General features: G+C 45.0%; 1 protein-coding gene across 1 annotated transcript; it reads right to left on the bottom strand.

The window, feature by feature from the left end:
* Nucleotides 1-15381: 15381 nt before the first annotated feature.
* MCHR1 (melanin concentrating hormone receptor 1) lies at nt 15382-20717 on the bottom strand. Its single transcript, XM_051962088.1, has 2 exons — nt 20549-20717; nt 15382-17413 (listed from the first exon to the last, which is right to left on the bottom strand). Exons 1-2 carry the CDS (start codon nt 20631-20633, stop codon nt 16437-16439), a joined length of 1062 nt encoding a protein of 353 aa, XP_051818048.1. The 5' UTR covers nt 20634-20717; the 3' UTR covers nt 15382-16436.
* Nucleotides 20718-21354: the final 637 nt, after the last annotated feature.

Here is a 21354-nt window from a genome sequence, read left to right as displayed (position 1 = left end):
GCCCAGTTTGGCTGAAGAAGAAGATGAGTGGGATGAGAGAAGGCCGGAACAGGAGGTGAGAATGAGATTGTGGAGTCCGTATTTCAGAGGGAGGATAAGGAGTTTATACAGACAGTGAGGGACAGTGACATAGTAAACAGTGACATTGTTTCAGCAGCTGTGTACAGGATGGACTGGAGAGGAGAGAGAAAGAAAGTGGGGGCAACCTGGATGAGAGGTGATGAGGGCTCGAACTTGGCTGGTGATTATTTGTGGGGAGAGAAAAGGATGCTTTCCAGAGATAGAACCTGGCAACTAAGTGGATATGGGTGGGGAAAGAGGAATAAGAAAGCAACAGAAAGCCATCTAAGATTGAGAAATGAGTTGGATCAAAATTTCTTCTTCTTCTTCTTCTTCTTCTTCTTCTTCTTCTTCTTCTTCTTCTTCTTCTTCTTCTTCTTCTTCTTCTTCTTCTTCTTCTTCTTCTTCTTTTCTCCTCCTCCTCCTCCTCTTCTTCTTCCTTCTTCTCCTTGGCATTTTGGCTTTTAAATTTTTAATAATTTTTTTTTGCAATTACAAGTAAAGACAGTTTAAAAAATCCATTAAAATTAATTTCCAAATATTTCTCTCTCCCTCCTCTCTTCCTAAAATGGTAGGTTCTCTCCTTTTCTAGAGGAAGAAACTGAGGTCTAGAGGATTTTGATAACTTGTCCAAGATCACACAGATACTGAGGAGCAGAGCTGGGATTTGAACCCCAGCCCTCTTACTCCAGTCCAGTTCTCTTTCCAATTATGTGATGCTGCCTCCTCATTTACCTTGTCCCATTCTTTTTTGCTCATGTGTTCTATTCCTCCAGAAGAAATGTAATCTCCTTGAGTGGAAGCAATGTTTTGTATTTAAGTGCCTATCATAGTGCTTAGGGGAAGCTAGGTGGCACATAGCAGACTCAGGAGGACCTTAATTTTGGACACTTACCAGCAGTGTGATTCTGAGTAAGTCACTTAACCCTGTTTGGCTCAGTTTTCTCATCTGTAAAATGAGCTGGAGAAAGAAATGGCAAACCAATCTAGTATCTTAGCCTAGGAAACTCCAAATGGGGTCCTTAAGAATCATACACGAACTGAAACAACCCAGAGTAACTATAGAGCCTGGCATATGGTAGTTGCTTAAATTTCCATTTATTTGTTTATTTTGATGAGGCAATTGAGGTTAAGTGACTTGCCCAGGGTCACACACCTAGGAAGTGTTAAGTGTCTGAGGTCATATTTGAACTCAGGTCCTCCTGACTTTAGGACTGGTATGCGATTCACTGCGCCACCTAGCTGTTTAAATTTTTAAAAAAAGTTTTTGCAAGGCATTTGGATTTAAGTGCTTTGACCAAGGTCACACATCTAAGAAGTATTAAACATCTCAAGTTGTATTTGAACTCAGGTCCTCCTGACTTCAGAGCCAGTGCTCTATCCTCTGTAACTGTTCCCGATTAATAAATATTCATTAAAGTAAGCTGAAGAAGCTAAAATCTCCCAGTCTCAGATGATAGAATTGTTTCTTTAGAAAATCCAAGAGAAAACAAAAAACAAATTGAAGTAATAAATGTCTTTAGTAAGGCAATGTTGTATGCCATCCATCTACTGATTTTCATTTTTTTTTGCATTTTCACTAACAGGGAAAATGTTGTAGGGAGATAAATGTTACCTCCCTATTGTTATGACAAAAATATGTCAGATTTGGGGGCATTAGCTTACAACAATACACAAAAGATATAAAAAAGCAGCTTAAATATGATTTTTATGCAATCTAAGAAAGAAATGAAAAATCGGATAGTTTCGCCCTGCTCACTGCAGCTAGGTGGCGCTGCAGTGGATAAAGCACCAGACCTGGAGTCAGGAAGACTCATTCTCCTGAGTTCAACTCATTAGCTGTGTGCTAATCATCTCACTCTATTTGCCTCCATTTTCTTATCTATAAACTGAGCTGGATAAGGAAATGGCAAACCCCTCCAGGATCTTGGCCAAGAAAATACCAAATGAGATCATTGAGACTGGAACAGGACTGAAATAACTATATAATAACTACTTGGTTATATGAAGTCTAAAGTAAAAGTAAACATATCAATGTTTCTCAGATAAAATCCTAGATTAATTGTTCCAATGAATCAATCCCCTAGCATTTATTTCGTGCTTACTGTATACCAGGCACCATGCTAAGGCTCTTGGAGATACATATATGCAATGAATGAAACAACTCTTGCTCATGGGAAGGATTGCTGCCCAGATCTCCCACTTTTAACAAGGCAGTGCTTTCTTCATCCCAGGTCAAGTAATCTGGGGGAACTGGAGAGAGCTAGGTAGAGTGCCTGGGGATGAGCCTGGGGAATTTAGGTTTTTGACTGCCCCCAGCAGTTGACAGGAAGTCCTTTCTTCTGCCCCTCCGTAGGCTCCCCTTTCTTGTGGGATACCCAGATGACCCTAAGATTCCACAGTGAGAGCACATGCATCCAACAGGCATCTATTCTGTGCTGGGCACTGAGCACAGAAGCAAAAGTGAATAGATCCTGCCTTCAAGGAGCTTACATTCCACTTAGGGAAAACAATATGGACCCAATATATATCAAGTAAATACAAAGCATTTTGCTGGGGAAGAAGCCTGGTACTCACAGTTATGGGAGAAGCCATGAGCTAAAGCCTCATATTAATACTTTGAGCCAAGTCTTCAGGGAACTTAGGGTCTCCATGGGTCATAGCTGAGGAGGGAGGACATTCAGGGCAGGTGGGACAGCCGAGGCAAAGGCATGGAGGGAGGAGATGGGGACAGCAATGAAGACACTTTCACTGGAATATAGAGATTTCAAAGGAAAGCAAGGCAGAATGAGTCTGAAAATGTGAGAGGGGCTTGTGAAGGGCTTCAAATATCCCACAAGGGATTTGTATTTGATTCTAAGGCCTGGGAAGTGATACAGTCACAAACCATTGACATTCTCTGCACTGACAAACCTAGGAAATGTGGACGCAGGACTTTGCCCATCTACATCTCCAGTTCCTTTGGCTCCAGATATACCCCCTTTCCTCATGTATCTATCTATCATTTGATTGTATGAATTGAGCTCATATAGTCAGGAGTGAGAAGATCTGCTGGTCTCCAAGCTCTTCTCTCAAGACTTTCTGAAGGCGCTTCACCAAGACTGCCTCCTATAGCTCCTAGCTAATAAATGTGTTGTAAATACATAATAGAAGGAGCAAGGGCTTCCCCCAAAAGAAAGATGTGTCATTTTGGGGGCCTCTACATCTTAGACTTTGGGGGACCCTTTAAGGCTCAGAGGAACTTTGGGAGCTTTAGTATCTGATTAGTTTTACCTCCTGAAGATCTTGATAAATAATGATCTGTTGAAGGAACTGAGAATATTTGTTCTGGAGAAGAGAAAGATTGGGGAGTGGGACACACATGTTTTTAAAGATTTGAAGGACTCTTGCATGGAAGAGGGTTCAGTCTTAGGTCTGCTTAGCTTCAAAAAGTGTAACTTGAGGCCTCAGTTCCCAACAATTAACACTATTAAAGATGGACACCCCTTCAGGAGATCGTTTCAAGCTGAAGGCTGATGATCTCTTTTTGTTTATTTTTGTTTTGTTCTGTTTTTTACTTTTTTATTAACGTTTTTATTTTCAAAACATATGCATGGATAATTTTAAACATTCATCCTTGCATTATCTTGTATTCAAAATTTTTCCTTCCCTTGCACCTATTCCCTCCCATGGATGGCAAGTAATTCAATATATGTTAAATATGTGTAATTCTTCTTTAATATTTCAACAATTATCATGCTGCACAAGAAATATCAGATCAAAAAGGAAAAAAAATGAGAAAGAAAACAAAATGCAAACGAACAACAACAAAAAGTTAAAATACTATGTTGTGGTCCATACTCAGCTCCCACAGTCCTCTCTCTGGGTACAGATGGCTCTCTTCATCCCAAGATCTTTGGAACTGGCCAGAATCATCTCATTGTTGAGAAGAGCCACATCCAAGGCTGATGATCTCTTGATGGGAAGGGTACCAAGAGAAGGCTTATTCAGAGACTGGTTGGACTAGATGGCTTTTGAAGTCCATTCTAACTTAGAGATTCTGTGACTGCCCTTTGCTAGGCCAGTCATTTGGGTGTTTGTCCAGCCAATGGACATCAATGATTCTGGAAGAGAGAAATGAGGCTGATGTCATCGCACAATTCTGCTTCACTTAAATCCAATTTGTACTTAAGTCATCACCCAGAATGTCACTGGGTCTTTTCAAAAATAAAGGACAAACAAGGACGACTCAGGAATGAGTTGTGAATCATCAGGACTGTACCTGATCCTCAGGGATCCTGGGAAGATGGATCTATCTTAATGTTCCCCAAGTCTATGTCTTTGGGCCTTTATTGTATTAAAAAAACAAAAACAAAACCAAGAAAACCAACCACCAAAACCCATTTTTGTGGTAAATGCTCTTGTTAGCCTGAATACTCATAGAGGAACAGGGCTGATAAAAAAATCTGACAACCACAATATATAAGGAAATGGAGTGTGGATGGGGGAGAAAAAATAATTCATAATCACCAGTGCTAAGTAGTAAAGGATTATGACTAATTTTCAGAAGTGGAACCATAAATTCAACTCAATAAAACTTGATTAATGTCTATTATGGATAAAGTGCTATGCTAGACATGGATGAAAACAAAACCTCATGGTTTGGGAAATCATTGAATAAATTGTGGCTTATCAATGTAATAAAATATTAATACAATAAAAAATGATAAATACGAACACAAGACATAAAAAACCTAACAAAGTGATGCAATAAGAAGATAAATTAGAATTAGAAAAAACAATCACGCCAATAATATTGATATTAATATATTAAATTTTATTTTAATCTCATATATCATTAGAGTAAATTATTGGTTATATTAATATATTTATTATGATGATACATAATATATAACATTATATATAAATTATGATTAAATTATATTATTGCTATATTTTTTTTAAATCACAAAAAGCTCTAGAAGTAACTTAGAATTTCTGTGCAAATCCTAAGGTTTCTTTATTTATAAAAGAGATGACACATGATAATTATAATATTTGTCAAGGTATGTTATATTTCTAAAGTGCTTAGCACAGTGCCCGACACATTGTAGGCACTTAATAAAGACTCGCTTCTTTCTCTTGCTTGTGCTTCCTTCTCACGGAGTTATGGGGGAAGTGACCAAATGCTTTACCGAAGTGGCGATGTTATTATTGAAAACCTGGGTGAAAAAGAAGACCGAGAGAAGGCACAGGACAAATATATCTTATTATTAAGCAATCATAGGTGTTCTACAGTGGGTGGAAGCCAAGGACAAATAGCACAAGGATATGGGGCAATTCTCTAGCTAGGAGGAGAGATAATAGATCAAGTAAGTCTCACTGATATTCAGAAAATGTTAAAAGGACTGGAGGAAAGTCTCACACATTGGGTACCCTGTTTATGGAGGAGTTTTGGAAGGAGGAGTTATGGAAAAATCTCAGGATGAGAAGACACGGATAGGTAGTGATCTGCAAGGGTGGTGGATGGGATTGCCATGTTGATGGGTCCATTGATGAATTGAAGTAATTCAACTTATAATTTATATTTATAATTATAATTCAACTTATAATTTTAAACAATTTTCAAGCACTTTGTCTGGATTTCTCCTTTGTATTGATCACATGATGTCTGTATGCTAGAGAGCATTAGAGCCTGTTGGACTCGAGTTCATATTTGTGAGGGTATCGGAGACAGTGGAGTGACAGAAGAGGATTCAGAAGTTGCAGAGTTCAAATTTAGCCTCGGACATTTAGTAGCTGTGTAAAACTGGGCAAATATCTGCTTCAGTTTTCTCATCTACAAAATGGCCATAATAATAAGTACTTTCCAGGATTGTGAAGATAAATGAATTATTTATAAACTAATTACAAAATTATGTGTAAAGTGCTTTATAGTCCTCATGATATGCTAATTATTATTTTCTAGTAACTCATGGGTCTTGGTTCTCTCACTGCACCCTGACCAATTAAGAGAATGGGAACCTCTAGGTTAGCTTAAGTCTAGATACTGAGTTATTACTGTGCTAACCCAAAATCTAGGCATGTAACATAGACTCAGAAAAAGTATTTAATGTGAATAAAAATAGTCCTCCTCATCATGGCAGCCTGCCGGCTACCCCTAGCACAGAGCCGGAATCCACAGGAATCTAAAAATCTCAGCTCCCCTGCAAAAGCTGTGAAGCAATCTCATGTCGTTCCTTATCTGGAACACGTGAGCTTATAATGCAGACCCCCTGGGAAGCCTGGCTTGTCCACATGTGCCCCTCTGTTACATCCTAATTTGTTCACCAGTCTTCTGAGTCTCCCCCCTCCCCAATATTATCAGATTGTACAGCTTCTTAGAGTAAGGATATTATTTTTCATTTCTTCCCCCCAGCATCCAGCTCAGTGACTTGTATCTCTCAGGCAAGTACTGCCTTCAGTACTATTAAAATCTCCTTCCCAAATCCGATCAGGCAGAGACCTTGCCTCAGCTTCCCAGTTCTGCTTTTTACCTCTGCCCCTTTAGGGAGGAAAACTGCCACGAGAGATCAGGCCAGAGCATCAGGAAGCTGGCCTGGCAGTAGCCAACCGTGGGGAACAAAGCATCTCCCTTAGCAGCTTCCTAGGGAACCAGGGGAGATCACCCGGGGACCTTGCTGCTGTAGCAGAGGGCAGTTTGGGAGTGGCCGGAGAGTGCCCTTCAGCCAGCGAGGGCAAGGGAACCTAGCAGAAGACCGGCGGGCAGCTGTGACCTTTTGGGGCCACCACCAAGTGCATAAGTCTCTAACAAGAGAGGATCTGGGTGGTGAGTGAGGAGGATTAAAAAAAACAAACAGAGAGTCTATTTTTTAAAATAAATTTTGTTATGTATCTTTTATTTTTCCATCACCTAAATTTCCCAAGAACATCTTTTATAACAAAGAATTTTTTTTAAAAAAGGAAAAAGCAGAATAAGGGAAAAATAAGCAAAGCTAGTCTATATGTTGAAAAAAATCTGCCATTATATGCAGTGTTCTATACCTATAGGATCTCTCCCTCCTCCTCCTCCTCCTCCTCCTCCTCTTTCTTCTCTCTCTCTCTCTCTCTCTCTCTCTCTCTCTCTCTCTCTCTCTCTCTCTCTCTCTCCCTCCCCCCTCTCTCTCAACAAAGGAAAGGTGCAGGTCTCATTTTTCAATAAGGAAAAAAAATTCTTCCTAAGACAACAGAGATAAACGCTTCTGAGGGAGGATATTTGAATTTGTGACATATTCCCTTTCCTGGAAAAGTACTGAGTGTTCAGAGTGTGATTTTAATCTCGTCTGATTGGCAAATATATGCACATAGCAAGCACACACATAAATTCATCATCAGACAACATATTTTATTAACCACATCCTCCATGAACCGTTCGTGATCTCTATGGCAAGTGCAATATAAATAACATATATTCACAATATGTTTCTTAATAGCTATATCCTATCAGAGAATGGAGAGAAGTAATCCTACAGTATAGGGACCAATAGATTAGATTCAAGGGCCGGGCATCCTACCATCTGTTTGCCCCAAACTGCCCCTTTCCCATTGCCTGGGAAGCCACCACCCTGAGCAGATGCCAGCCAGCCTTCCCTGGGGGGTCAGCACGTGCCGGATGCCAGCTTCCTGAAGCGTCCTGGGGGGCGCTTTCCTTCATAATGATGGCAGCTTTTATTTCAAGGCGCTGGCCATGGGGCACTTGCCTTGTGGTCCCTCTGTAAGCTCGGAGGTCAAAGAGGGTTATTCCCGTTTTACATATGGGATAACTGAACCTCAGAGAAGTGATAGGGCTTACGAGGGGTCCTCGAGCCAATAAAGGGCAGGGCTATGATTTCAATTCAGTGCCCTTTACTCTTTTTTCCTTATTTTCATGGGATCATCACAGATAACGACTGATTGTATATACACACATATATGTATGTATAGTTATATGAATATTCACACATATATTTATGTATATATACATGTATTGGTGTGTGTGTGTATAGCTATTGGAGTTGCTTGAGTAGGGGAATGACATTGTCAGCTATATGTTTAAGGAAAATCATTTTGGCGGCCATAAGCTGAATGGATGGACTACAATGGGAAGATGCTCGAGGCAGGGACCACTTCGGAGACTTTTGTAATAATCCAGAGAAGAAGTAATGAGGACTTGAGCTCAGGTCTAGGGAGGCCGCCATGGTTCTTGCTGTCTCTAGTACCACAAAAGTAGAGTCTGCCTTGTGGGGGGGTACAACTAAAGTGACCCAAATAGCCCAGTCTGGCTATGGCCTGGAGTCTTGCTTATACCTATTCCCCCCATATATTTCAGTGTTTCCCTTGGCTTCCCTCTCACCTTAAGGTGCTTTACAAACCCTAAATTCTGCTTTTCCCTCCTTTTTTGATCTGATTTTTCTTGTGCAGCATGATAAATGTGGAAATACGTATAGAAGAATTGCATATGTTTAACATATATTGGATTACTTGCTGTCTAAAGGAAGGGCTGGGGGAAGGGAAGGAGAAAAAAATTGGAACACAAGGTTTTGCAAGGGTGAATGTTGAAAACTATCTTTGCCTGTATTTGGAAAATGAAAAGCTAATTTTAGAAACCCTAAGTTCTTAACCCACCGGTTCCTGCTGTCTCATGAGCATCTCCCCTACTTCTTACCTCTGGCCCACACTGCCGCTACCTGAACCCTTCTCATTCCCAGCCCCACCTCTGGAAAGCCTCCTCACTCTCCGAGACTCAGCAACATGGCAGCTCTGAGAGGGCAGAGAGGATTCTAGACCTTTGTTCTTAGCCCCACAGCTCCTGGAGCATTTCTAAACCCCCAGCCAGCTGCTCTCACATCATCATCTCATCCCTGAGCAATTCTGTTTTGAGTCAGGTTAATTTGTGTTTGGCTCTCATCTCCGCAGCTGGCCTATGAGTTTCCATGATGCAGTGCCCATGACTCGGTTATCCCGGGATCCTTTCCAGCACCTAGATAGGGCTTCTCTACGGTGGGAGTTTAATTAAATATTTGTGGGTGAATAAACGAACAATTTTTGGAAATTGAAAAAGTTGGGAAGGACCACTTGTTAATATCTTTAGGGTGGAATCTTGAGTGTCTTGTTCTTGGCATAAATAGGGAGATTTGTGTTGTAGGGGAAAGAACCAGAGTAGATAGAGGAGCCTGAGGAATGGAATCTGAATTTTAACTCTGTGCCTAATTATGTGACCACTTCTTTCTGGGTCTCAATTTCCTCATTTGTAAAGGGGGAGATGATATTCCATGGCCTCTCCCAGCTCTGACATCCCCTGTTCTAAGGCTCACTTCCCATGATCCCTCCTTCTTAATCAACGATTTAAAATGGAATCTCCCTCTAACTCTCAGAAAAGGTTCCCTGAATAAGAATCAAAGTAACACAAGCTTTTGCTTTAAAGTTTTCAAAATGCTTTCCTATTTTAGAATCTTCACAATAACCCTGGGAGACAAGTGCTTGTATTATCACCATTTTTCAGATGTGAAAATTGAGTCACATATTAGGTCATATATTAGTTAATAAACTAGTTGTAGATTAGTCATAGGATTAGTCATAAATCATAGAACTAGGGTTGGAAAAGATTTGTCATTGATTCCAATGACATTTGATAGATAGAAAGAAAGCTAGATAGATAGATATGAGGAATCTGGACCTGAGAGAGGGCTTGTTCAAGGCCACACAACTCATAAGTTCCTGGAGTTGGGAGCGAGATCTTCCTGACATCAAGTCAAGGGCTCAGATTCAGGGCTCTCTTTCAGGAGCACCTTGATGCCCCTAGATGACCTGACTTACCCAGCTCTCCTAATGTCTGACTCACTCTTCATTATTTCACAAAAATCACAGAATTTAAGAGCTGGCTGGACCATCTAGTCCAATTGAAATTGCCCCTGTAACTGGCTGATCTGCCCAGCCTCTGCATGAAGACCCTCAAAGGAGATACCTTCCACCCACAGTTCAGGGCAGGTCCTTCCTGATACAGTGGTCTACCAGCATGGAACTGACCTCTTGAGCTGTCCAAGGTAGGGATAGATCACTCAAGCCCCCCCAGGTGCTGCTGTAATTATTGCCTCAGTGGTTTCCCTACCAGCATGGAACTGACCTCTTGAGCTGTCCAAGGTAGGGATAGATCACTCAAGTCTCCCAGGTGCTGCTGTAATTGTTGCCTCAGTGGATTCCCTCCCAGCTTGGAGCTGACCTCTTGAGCTGTCCAGGGTGGGGATGGGTCATTCACTCAAGCCCCCCGGATGCTGCTGTCATTGTTGTCTCAGTGGATTCCCTCCCAGCTTGGAGCTGACCTCTTGAGCTGTCCAAGGTGGGGATGTGTCACGCAGGCCCCCCTGTGCTGCTTCAGTTGTTGCTGTTCACCTACGCAGCATCAGTCATAATGCTGCTTGGTTCTGTGTCTGTCATTGGCTACTTTCTACCCAGCAAAGGAAATGCAGCAAAAGCTACTTCCCTGCCCTCCAGTAGCCTGGGGACTAAGAAGAGAGGAAGGACATACGAGGAGAGGGCCTGCTGCCCCTTTTCCCTCTTCCTCCTCCTCCCCCCTCTTCCTTCCCCTCCCACCCATTTTGCTGCCCGCAGCCATGCCAGCAGCCATTCTCTTTGCCGGTGGGATTGCAGATATGAGTCCAGAAGCCCTGGATTACCAAGGCTGCCGCTGCCTTTCCCCTGCCTTTCCAAAGCATTGAGTGACACCCCCCTCCCCCTCCCCGCAGAGTTTGTTCTGTAGGCCAGGCTATCGGGTGCTCCTGGCAAGCCTGGCTGCTCTCAGCCTCTCCCTGGGTATCAGACTAACTTTCCACTCTAGATTTATCTGGCTCCAGTCATTGATGGGCAGTCTTGCAGGTGAAAGAGAAAACTAGAGCTGAATGACTTTCTGGCTTCAGAGAAGCCTTTGAAAGACCAAGTTCAAAGCCCAGCTCTGTGTACTTCCTGCCTGTGTAACACGGAAAAAAAAATTAGCCTTTCCATTCAAAATCTGAGCTTGATCACCATAGAATGACGGGGCAATAAAACACTGATTTTTTTTTTCAAATAAAAGGGGTTGGACATTCCATCTCCCACCTCTGTGCCTTTGCAACAGGCTATGGCCCAGCCCTGGGATTCTCTGCCCCCTTACTTAGAATCCCTCCCTTCAAACTTCTACTCAAGTGACCTATAGACCTACAGACTATAGACCATAGATCAGAGCTGGAAGGGACCTCTCATGGGTCATCTAGTCCAAGCCCCCTCATTTCTCAGAAATGGAAACCGAGGCCCATTTTAGCACCGTCATACTGCCAATTAGTGAAAGGCTGGTGTAGTTGCAAAAGGACTCTGTTGGATGTCTTTGCATTATTCAAACGGTTCACAGAACACTGAGAAGATCATATCCCTTCTCCAAGAACTTCTGGAAACCCACATGGGAGCAGAGCCTGCCACATCCAGCTAAGGTCCCCTGCCCGAACTCTCTTCCAGCACCAGGGAAGTGCCCATGATGGAGAAGCCACGATGCGAGAGAGGAAAACAACACACTAAAGTGTCCGGTGTGTACACTGAATTAAATCTGTCTATATCTGTACATATTGTTTTCCTCAACAGAATGGCAGCTCTTTGAAGGCAGGGACTTTCCCTTTTGTCTATTATATCTCCACCCCAGTTCCAGGTACATGGTGGACAACTTAAAACAATTGTTTAAATTTAATTTTTAAAAAATTAACAAGCATTTACTTTTTCTCCTTCCTCCAGTTGAAAAAAGAATCAGAAAATCCTCAGCACCAATCTAGTCAAGTGAAACAAACTACTTCATGGCCAAGTGCAAAATGTATGTCCCATCTTGACTAACAAATGCTTGTTGACAGGGGGAGAGGATGGCCTTGAAGCCAGAAGACTTAGTTTTGATTCCTGATTCTGTCTCTTGCTAGATGTATGACCAAGGACAAGTTAGTTACTAAATCTTGCTGTGCCTAAGGCTCTTCAGCTGTCAAATGGAGATAATCCTTCCTCTCTCCTTCATAGGGTTTCAGTATTTTTTGCTATTATTATATTTTATCATATTACTTATTTATTATATTATACTATATTATATAGTATTATTATTTATTTACATTATGTTATTATATTTATTATATTATATTACATTATATTTTTGTTATTCTATAACTAGATTGTAAGCTCCTTGAGGGCAAGGACTATTACATGTTTATCTTTTAATCCCCAATCCCTAGCACATAAGCCTGGGACACAGTAGACACCTGATAAATGCTTTTTGACTAATCGATTTCCATTATACTTATTAGACCAGACCTAACAAGCGTAAATGGTACAAAGCTAAAACTCAGTCACTTGGGAGGGAATTGGGTTAAAGGGATGATCAGTGGTACAGAAAGCCATCTCCCTTTTGGAGTGCTATCCAAGTAGGGACAGTCCATCTGATCAGAGAATTCCAACTGTGGTCCCTAAGGGGAATGAAAGAGAAAGTGGTCCTATGTGAGAGGCCCCAGAATCACAGGGCCATGGGTGTTGCAAATAGAACTAGTTATGTCCCATGATTCCAGAGAACCTTATGGGGAGGTATAGGGACAGTGGTCACCGTGAGTAGGAAATGCACTCCTGAATGTTGGTTCCCTGGACAAAGTTCTGTTTGCCTCCTGCTAGTTATGACTCTGGGTCTATATTACGATTGTGTCAGTAATCTCTCCCAGAAATCTTGACGATTTTGACTGGCCAGATATTGACCAAAACTGTGGTTCTAAAAAGGATTTATCTGAAGAGGTTCGTCTGTCTGTCCACGTGTCCAGACATTGGTACTGGGTGCGAGCGTCATAACTCTTCATGACTACCAGGTTCGAAACACCCTAACCACCCATGACTAAAGTATCTTGCTGACTTGGAGCAGCTGAGTGATTAGCAGCAGTGACTGGCACCTGATTGGATCCTGGGGCAGTGGGGCACGGAGCTGGGTACAGACAACAGAGCAGAGCCCCAGGGCAGCCTGCTTGAATATCATGTTCTTCTTTAGCTTTTTCAGTTCTCCCCCAGCTTTGGAGATTCACAACCTGCCAAGAAATGTTGGACTACTGCGTGCCCTTTTAGCTCCTTGATCTCTGCAGGTCAAATTGATCTGGGTCACCCTAAGCTGACGTGAGCTGCCCGCCACACTGGATCTGGTGTTTGAGAACCTCTTTGTCCAGTCTGACTCTTGGAGCCAGCTTGGTATTAGAAAAGGCAGGGATGGGATTGGGGTTAGAAAGAACTAGATTCAAATTCTATCTCTGATACCTATGAGCAAGTCATTGAACTTTGAATCCTCAGTCTCTTTACCTCTAAAATAGGGGTGATGATAATAGCACTGACCTTGTCTGCCTCTGATGCCCATGGTCATGGACAAATCATCCAACTTTGAGTCCTCAGTCTCCTTCACTCTAAAATGGGAATGATAATAATAGACCAATCTTGTCTGGTGGCTGTGAGAATCAAAGGAGGCATTCTGCAAACCTCAGAGAATCATAGGATCAGAGAGTCAGACCCGAAGTCTAGTCTAATCCCCCAGCAGCTGAAGAAAATGAGGTCTTAAAAGAAATCAATGACTTGTCCAAGATCACACATATTGTGACCATTCAGACCGGCCACACAATTCTGCTGCCTGCTAAATGTTGGTATTATTGTTATTGTTATTATTAATACTTGGAGGATCTTCAGTTTAGAGCTAGAAAATATCAAAGGCCCTCTAGTCTATTACCTTCTTTTTCAGATGGGGAAACTGAGCCTCAAAGAGGTAAATGATTTGCCTTGATCATGCAGGTAGAAAATGACAGACAGGATTTGAACTTGGGGTCTCCAACTCCAATGCAATGCTCTTTCCCTTGTACTTTACTTCCTTCCCTCTTCTTGAATCTATAAGACAAGGAGGTTAAACTACTGATCTCCTAGTTCTAAATCTATGCTCCTTTCAAAATGTGAGTTATAATAATATTAAAATATAATATAATATTTATTATTATTATAGAATCTCATATAATGATAATAATCATATAATAGAGAAAATATCACATTATCTTTTTAAAAGGAGGTAATAAATTATTCTCTATTATCACAATACACTTCTATAATATATAAAATTTGATTACATTATTTTATTAAAAGAGGTAAGAAATGCTCCCTCACCTGCTGCTTTATCCCTTGCCTGTTGCCAACTGTCTCCCTTGGCAGCAGAGGGCATTTCTTCCATGCCCTCCCAAGGCTGCTCCATAGTAGCCATCCCCAAGGAGACTGGATAAGGTGGTGATTCTGCTGGGGATGGTGATAGCCCCCAGTGCAGATAGCGGCCCCTGACCTAATGGTGTTTTCCAGGAATTGCTCCCACCATTGCTCCTCGTCTCAGGAGCGGTGCCCCTGGATAGACCTTCCAGAAGAAGATGCTGGCTGCCTCCCAGTGGTCCAGGCTGTAATAGTCTCTGGGTCCTTGTCCTGCCAGATCTCTGGGTGACTGTTAAGGAAGACTGGAAGGGGAGGGGGCAGGGTCATGGCCATGTTCCAGGGGGAGCTGTGCCCTTCAGAGGCAGCTACACCGACATCCTCCCTGACGCTGCAATCAGACAGTCTATCTGGCTGAGTCCTCCTTGTGGATTCAGAGCCAGAGCCCTCCTTCCTTCTTAATTTCCATTTTTGCTTTCATTTCCTGGAGTGCAGCCTCTAGGGTTTAACTCTGCCTTCACCAAATGATTCCCTCTCCTTCCCATCCTCCCAAGAGAGCTCTATACCAGGGAGAGACTTTAGATTGCTTTAGATGGAGGATTAGTCTCTCTGTGTGTGTCTGCCCTGAATATGTTGAACACATAATAGGGATTCTTTCATTGTTTCCCTCACCAGTGCCTAGAATAGTGTCTGGCGCACAGTAGGTGCTTAATAAATCTCTGATGACTTCTATTGATGGCCGTGAGAGCCGCAGAAATCACATGTACTGAAGCTTGTTTAACTGGAGTCTTTTCTTCTTCGATCCAATCCAATAATCATTTAGCAACTGTCACTATGATAGGCAGGGGTGTCACAAAAGCAAAACTGACTCATTCCTGGCCCTCAAAGAGTTTTCATTCAATGCACATAGAAATTGAAGCATAAACAGATGAGCAAAGAAAACACATACACTATAAATACATATGTACAAAGAACAAAAGAATGAACAAAAGCCTTTTTTTCCTCCCCCTCACTCTTCCTAGGAGTTTTTGGTTTCCTAATTCGATTTCATACAATAAAAAAACCCAAGTATTTATTAAGTAAAAGGCACCACTGGGGGGGAAGGACACAGAAATCCAAAAATGAAGTCCAACAAGCATTTATTAAGTGCCTTCTGCATGCCAGACACTGCACTTGGCACTGAGGATACACAGACAAAAAGTAAACAGCTCCTGCCCACAGGGAGCTTCCACTCTACTGGGGGATGTGACGCGTACACAGATGAGGAAACACGGCATTTACAAAGGATTTTTCAATTTTCTTCTTTTCATTTCCTTTCTCAACCCCTCTCCTAGCCTACATCCCCCAAGAGATGGTGTTCAAGGACTCCTTTGTCATTGCCCTGTTCTTCTTAGCACTTACTGGCTGTCCAATTCAATTCAATACAATGTGCATTTATTAATCACCTATTACAGCCCTGGTCTCTGGGATAGAGATACACAGCCTAACAGTGATGTGACCCCTGCCCTCAATGTGCTTATAGTCAAATAGGGAACTTGACGGGTACAGGGATAGATATTATACAAGACAAAAGGCCGGAGGGACAAAGCGGAGACCCCGGAAAATCCTGGAGGAGGGAAGGGCAGAATTAGGGGAAGAGAAGGCATCTGCCCTGGCCAATAGGGAAAGGAAGGAGGGTCTATTTCAGGTACGGGGGACAACAGTGGATTTATAGTCCCCTCACCCCAAAGCATGCGTTTCCCAAGAAGAGGAGCTTGATGATGTTGGGGTGCTGAGAAAGTGGAAAAAGTGGTTTGCTCTGTTTCTCTTCACCCACCAGCTCAGGAGAAAAACTGGTTCGGTTTTTCATGCAAAGGAGAAATGAGGAAGATCTCTGGGGTCATTGGCTCAGCCCCCTCCCAGAACTCCCCCAGCCTGCTCTGACTCCTGCTCCTCCAGCTCTTAAGCTCTAGGGCTGCTCCTTGGGGAAACGGTGGGTGACAAAGCCAACCGTCTACGTGCAGCTTAAGGAGCTGTGACTAGGAGGTATTTCTCCTTAGTCATCCCAGTGCTTTCTGTCCTTCTCAGTCAGACTCTGTCTCCCCCGAGCCCAGCTTTAACCAGCTCCCGTACCCACAAGCCTCCTCCGGGCCGGCCCCCGTTAGCCGGTCGGTGCTCCCCGGAGCACAGCGGGAGCGTCAGGCGCTTTTGGTTTCGGTCATCTCCTCCGCGGTCGGGGCAGTGCTGACCGTCCGGAGCTGCCCCGCGGCGGCCGGTTTGACCGAGAGCACCAGGCGTTTGCGGAAGGTCTCGCAGAGGACGATGTAGACAAAGGGGTTGAGGCAACTGTTGGCGTAGCCCAGGCTGATGGCTGCGTTGTAGAGGTAGATGAAGGCCAGGGTGGGGCGGCTGATGGAGAGCTGGGTCAGCTGCAGCACATAGTAGGGCGCCCAGCAGACGAAGAAGACCAGACAGATGGCGATGGCCGTGCGCGTCACCCTCTTGGTCCGCAGCCGGATGCTGCGCTGGGAAGCCGGGGCCACCGAAGAGGTCATCCGCTGGAGAATCCGCGCATAGGCCACCGTGATGACCACGAAGGGCAGGGCGAAGGCCAGGAAGAACTGGTAGAGGGTGAACCAGTACAGGTCGGTCTCTGGGTTGGGCAGGCGAATGCCGCAGCCAACGGTGTCTCCCGGGAAGGGGATGAGCCTGGCGTAGAGCCACACCGGGGTGATGCTGATGAAGGAAAGCGCCCAGAGGAGCCCGATCACCAAGGTGGCCACGGAGGGCTTCCTGAACTTGGTCGAGGAGATGGGGTGGACCGTGGCCAGGTAGCGATCGATGGCCATCGCCGTGAGGATATAGGTGCTGGTGAACTGGCTGTTGGCGTCCATGGCAGTGATGAGGGTGCACATGGTTTCTCCAAAATGCCAGACCCCGTTGCCCATCAGCTGATGGATCATGAAGGGCATGCCCAAGAGAAAGAGCAGGTCTACCACAGACAGGTTGATGATGAAGATGTCGGGGACGTTGTTGCACCCGTGGAACTTGGACTTCTTCACCACAGTGAAGATGACCATGGAATTCCCCACGATACCCAACAAGCAGATGATACCGAACACAGAAGGCATGATGATGTTGACATAGGAAACTCGCCACAGGCGTGGCGGCGAAACTGTGGGCAGAGAAAACATGTTGGGGGACAGAGAAAGCCTGGCTGGTCACTCACAGTCCACACGGCTCCTACTGGAGAGGTGGGGCAAATGAACCTTAAACCCTGTGTCTTATCTCCACCTCTGCCTTTACCCCAACTTCCCTCCCAGTTATCTCAGTCCAAAGGACCCTCCTTCTTTCCTTCCCATCTACCCCCTTTCCCTTCCTTTTACATGTGTGTAGGTTCTATCCATATAGACTGGCTTCAGTTTACTTCTTTTTGACTGTGGGCAAGTCACTTAGCTTTCATGAGCCTCAGAGTACCACTGAGGAGCATCTAGTAGAATAGAAAGACTTCTGGTTTGGGGTCAAAGAACCAAGGTTCAAATCCCAAATCTGTCACTTAGCTGAGACTTTGGACAATAATTTTATTTCCCTGGGCCTCAGTTTACTCATTTTAAAAATGAAAGCATTGGTCTTTTATATTCTTTCCAATCTCTTACCCTTTCATGTTTAAAACATGTTAAGGTTTACAAAATGACTAGCCCTGCCTTCCCTGGCCACCAGTCCTCATGTGTTGTCTCTGCTTGTTAGAATGTAAGCTCTTCAAGGCAGGGTTTCCTTTATGTATTTGTATTTTGTATTTGCAATCCCTAGTGATTAGCCTATTGTACATGCCTTTTCATTCATTTATTCATTAGTTTGTTCATACATTCATTTCATTCATCCACCCATCTATCTATCCATCCATTCATTTCATCCATCTATTCATCCATGCATTTGTGCATTCATCCATCCACCCATCCATCCATCCATCCATCAATCTAGCGATCTATTCATTTCATCCATCCATTCATTCATTTCATCCATGCAATTATTTATCTATTCATTTCATCCATCTATCCATCCATGTATTTGTGCATTCATCCATCCACCTATCCACCCATCCATCCATCCATCCATCAATCTATCAATCTATTCATTTCACCCATTCATTCATTCATTTCATCCATGCAATTATCTATCTATTCATTTCATCCATCCATCCATCCATTCATTTCATCCATGCAATTATCTGTCTATTCATTTAATCCATTTATCCATCCATGCATTTATGCACGCATCCATCCATTCATCCACTCATTCTTTCTTGTTTCCAGTAACTCCCAGTGTTGAGTCTTCACATCAAGCTGAATGGATTCTCTCTTCTTATCCTGCCATTATTTCCCTCCTGATCTCCAGTATGTGAATTTTGCCAGGTTCTGTCCCCACCTGTGAAGGGATCCCCCTTTTGCCCTCCTACACTTTCTCTCAAAGCCCATTATGTTAGAAATATGTCCAGAAATGAATCTGTGGGATGTGTCCAGGAATGGCAGCTTTCTCCTCCAAGCCCTTCCCACAAACCCCGTCAGTAACCAAAGGAGTGGAAAGGTTCTCTCTGAAGGGACAGTTCTGAGCCCTTGCATTCTCACTTTCAGAGCAGCTGCGAGGAGCAGCTGCCTCGTCTTGCCTGGGTGGCTCTCCTGATGACTGCTCCTGAATGCATCAGCCAAACCGAGCCTCTTGAAGACACAGGTTCTACATACACACACGCAGAAACACACGTGTGCGCATACATGTACACACAGTTTTCCTCTTCTAAACCCTATTAGCACTCACTGTCCTTGGGGTTCTCTCCTAGAGCTTGCAGCCCTTTCTTTGACCTCCACATCATGGGAATTCCCCCCCCTCTCCATTTTTCCTTCAGTCTGACTCTTCCACGTCTCCAGCCAGGCTGGGCTATGAGCAGCTCAGTCCTGGAGTCAGATTGGCTGAATTCTCCAAGAAAAACGCATTTTCTTTCTCCTCAGCTCACAAAGCTGGGGCGAGGACAGCCCTTGGGACACCTCATAGGGCCCCAGAAGTGGGAGTTTTTCCAGCTATTGTCTACACCCCCCTTCCCAGGGCTGCTGAGGACAGTGATCTCCTAAACCTCAGCAATGAAAGGCAGAGGAGGCAGAACACCTGACTTTGCATCCTGCCTGGGAATCTCTCAAATGAGTAGCCTTGGGACATGCCATTTTCCCTCAGCTTCCTTCTCTGTCAAAGGAGAAAAATTGGATTCCACTACCTCGAAAATCCCTTCCAGATCTGTCAGAGGGGGGAGTATCATCATTTTTTGTATCTCGTCTGAGAACATCTCCCTAGGAACTCCCAGGGCTCTGCCATCCTGAGTTCTAGATGTAGCCCTCCATGCCGGTGCCTCCCACCACGCTGCTGCAGCCCCCTTTGCTGCTATCTGAGGAACCAAATGAGGCTCCCAGGCAGGAAGATGCTCCTTCCAGCCCCCAGCGTCTCTCCCCATAATCCACCATTTATCTAACCTGTTTTCCCCCTTTCTGGAGTCCCTTGGCCCAAGGGGGAATATGCTGTACCCCCACTCTCACACTCACACTCTCACACTCACACACACTGACACACTGACTCACACTCACACACACATTCACACACACTCTCATACTCACACTCTCACACTCACACACACTGACACACTGACTCACACTCACACACACATTCACACACACACTCACACTCACACTCTCTCTCACACACACTCACACACACACACACTCACACACTCCCGGCTCTGGAACACACCTCCCTTCTCTCAGCCTTTGCTCTTCCTGAGCCTGCCCTCATCTGCTTCCCTTTGGGTTTCAGGAGACCAGAGATGCCTGCAGCTCACAGGATCTGGAGCCGGAAGGGACCTCTGCCACTATTTCATCCATCCTGCCCCCGACTTTACCGGGAAGGAAACCGGGGACCAGGGGGGTTAAGTACTCGCCCAAGGTCACCCGGGCTCATGGTCTGGTGGAAGCAATGTCGGAAGGGACCTGGGAAGACAACTGGTCCAGCCCCCCTCATTTTGCAGAGGGGGAAACTGAGGCCCAGGGAGGGGTGAAGTGACTTGCTCATAGTCACATAATTAGCAATCCCGCTTTTCACGGGGGCCGGGGTGGCCCTTGGCTCCGGGTCCCCCGGTTCCGAAGCCAGGGCTCTCTCCCTTCCTCCCTCTATCCCCGGGGATCCCACACAAAGTTTCCCGGGGCAGTTGGGTCCCGAGGTCCTGAGGAGGGCAGGGATGGGGGGAGCCCCGCAAGCCCCCAACTCTACTCACAGCCAGAAGTGAGGTTGCCGCCGCCGGGCTCGGAGGCGTTGCTGTCATTGGAGGCGAGGGGCAGCAGAGCCGCGGACAGCTCCATCCTGCCCTGGCTGCTCGGGCTCCCGCTCCTGTGCCTCGCCGGGCTCGCGGCCGCCCACGCAGGCTGCGGCAGGCTCCGCGGCTCCTGCCTGCTCCCAGAGCCCGGCCCCGCAGTTCGGGAGGGGGGTCTTCCCCGACCGCCCGCCCGGCTGCTGCCCGCGGCGCCCTCCTTCCCCGACTGACATCACCCAAGCGCGGGGACATTCGGAGGCAGATGCGCGGCACCTCCCGCGTGCGGGCGGAGGCAGAGACCCCGAGACAGAGGCGCCCGCGCGCACCCACAGACACACACACGCACACAGACACACGCGCGCACACAGACACACACACGCACACAGACACACACGCGCGCACACACGGATACACACGCGCACACACACGCGTACACGTGCACATTCACACACACTCACTCACACACTCTCTCTGTCTTGTCTCTGTGGGTGTGGGTGCGTCTCTCTGCCTCTCTCTGTCTCTGTCTCTCTGACTCTGCCTTTCTATCTCTTTTCTATCTCTGTCTCTCTGTGTCTTTCTCTGTTTCTTTCAGTCTGTCTGTCTCTCTGTCTCTATGTGTGTGTGTCTCTCTCTGTTTTTCCGTCTCTTTCAGTCTGCCTCTCTGTCTCTATCTCTCTGCCTTTTTGTCTCTATTTCTGTCTCTCTACCTCTCTCTGTGTCTCTGTCTCTGTATTTCTTTCAGTCTGTCTGTCTCTCTCTCTCTATGTGTG

Source organism: Antechinus flavipes, chromosome 5, assembly GCF_016432865.1.
Source record: "Antechinus flavipes isolate AdamAnt ecotype Samford, QLD, Australia chromosome 5, AdamAnt_v2, whole genome shotgun sequence".
NCBI lineage: Eukaryota > Metazoa > Chordata > Mammalia > Dasyuromorphia > Dasyuridae > Antechinus > Antechinus flavipes.
This window is presented reverse-complemented; position numbering and strand designations above follow the sequence as displayed.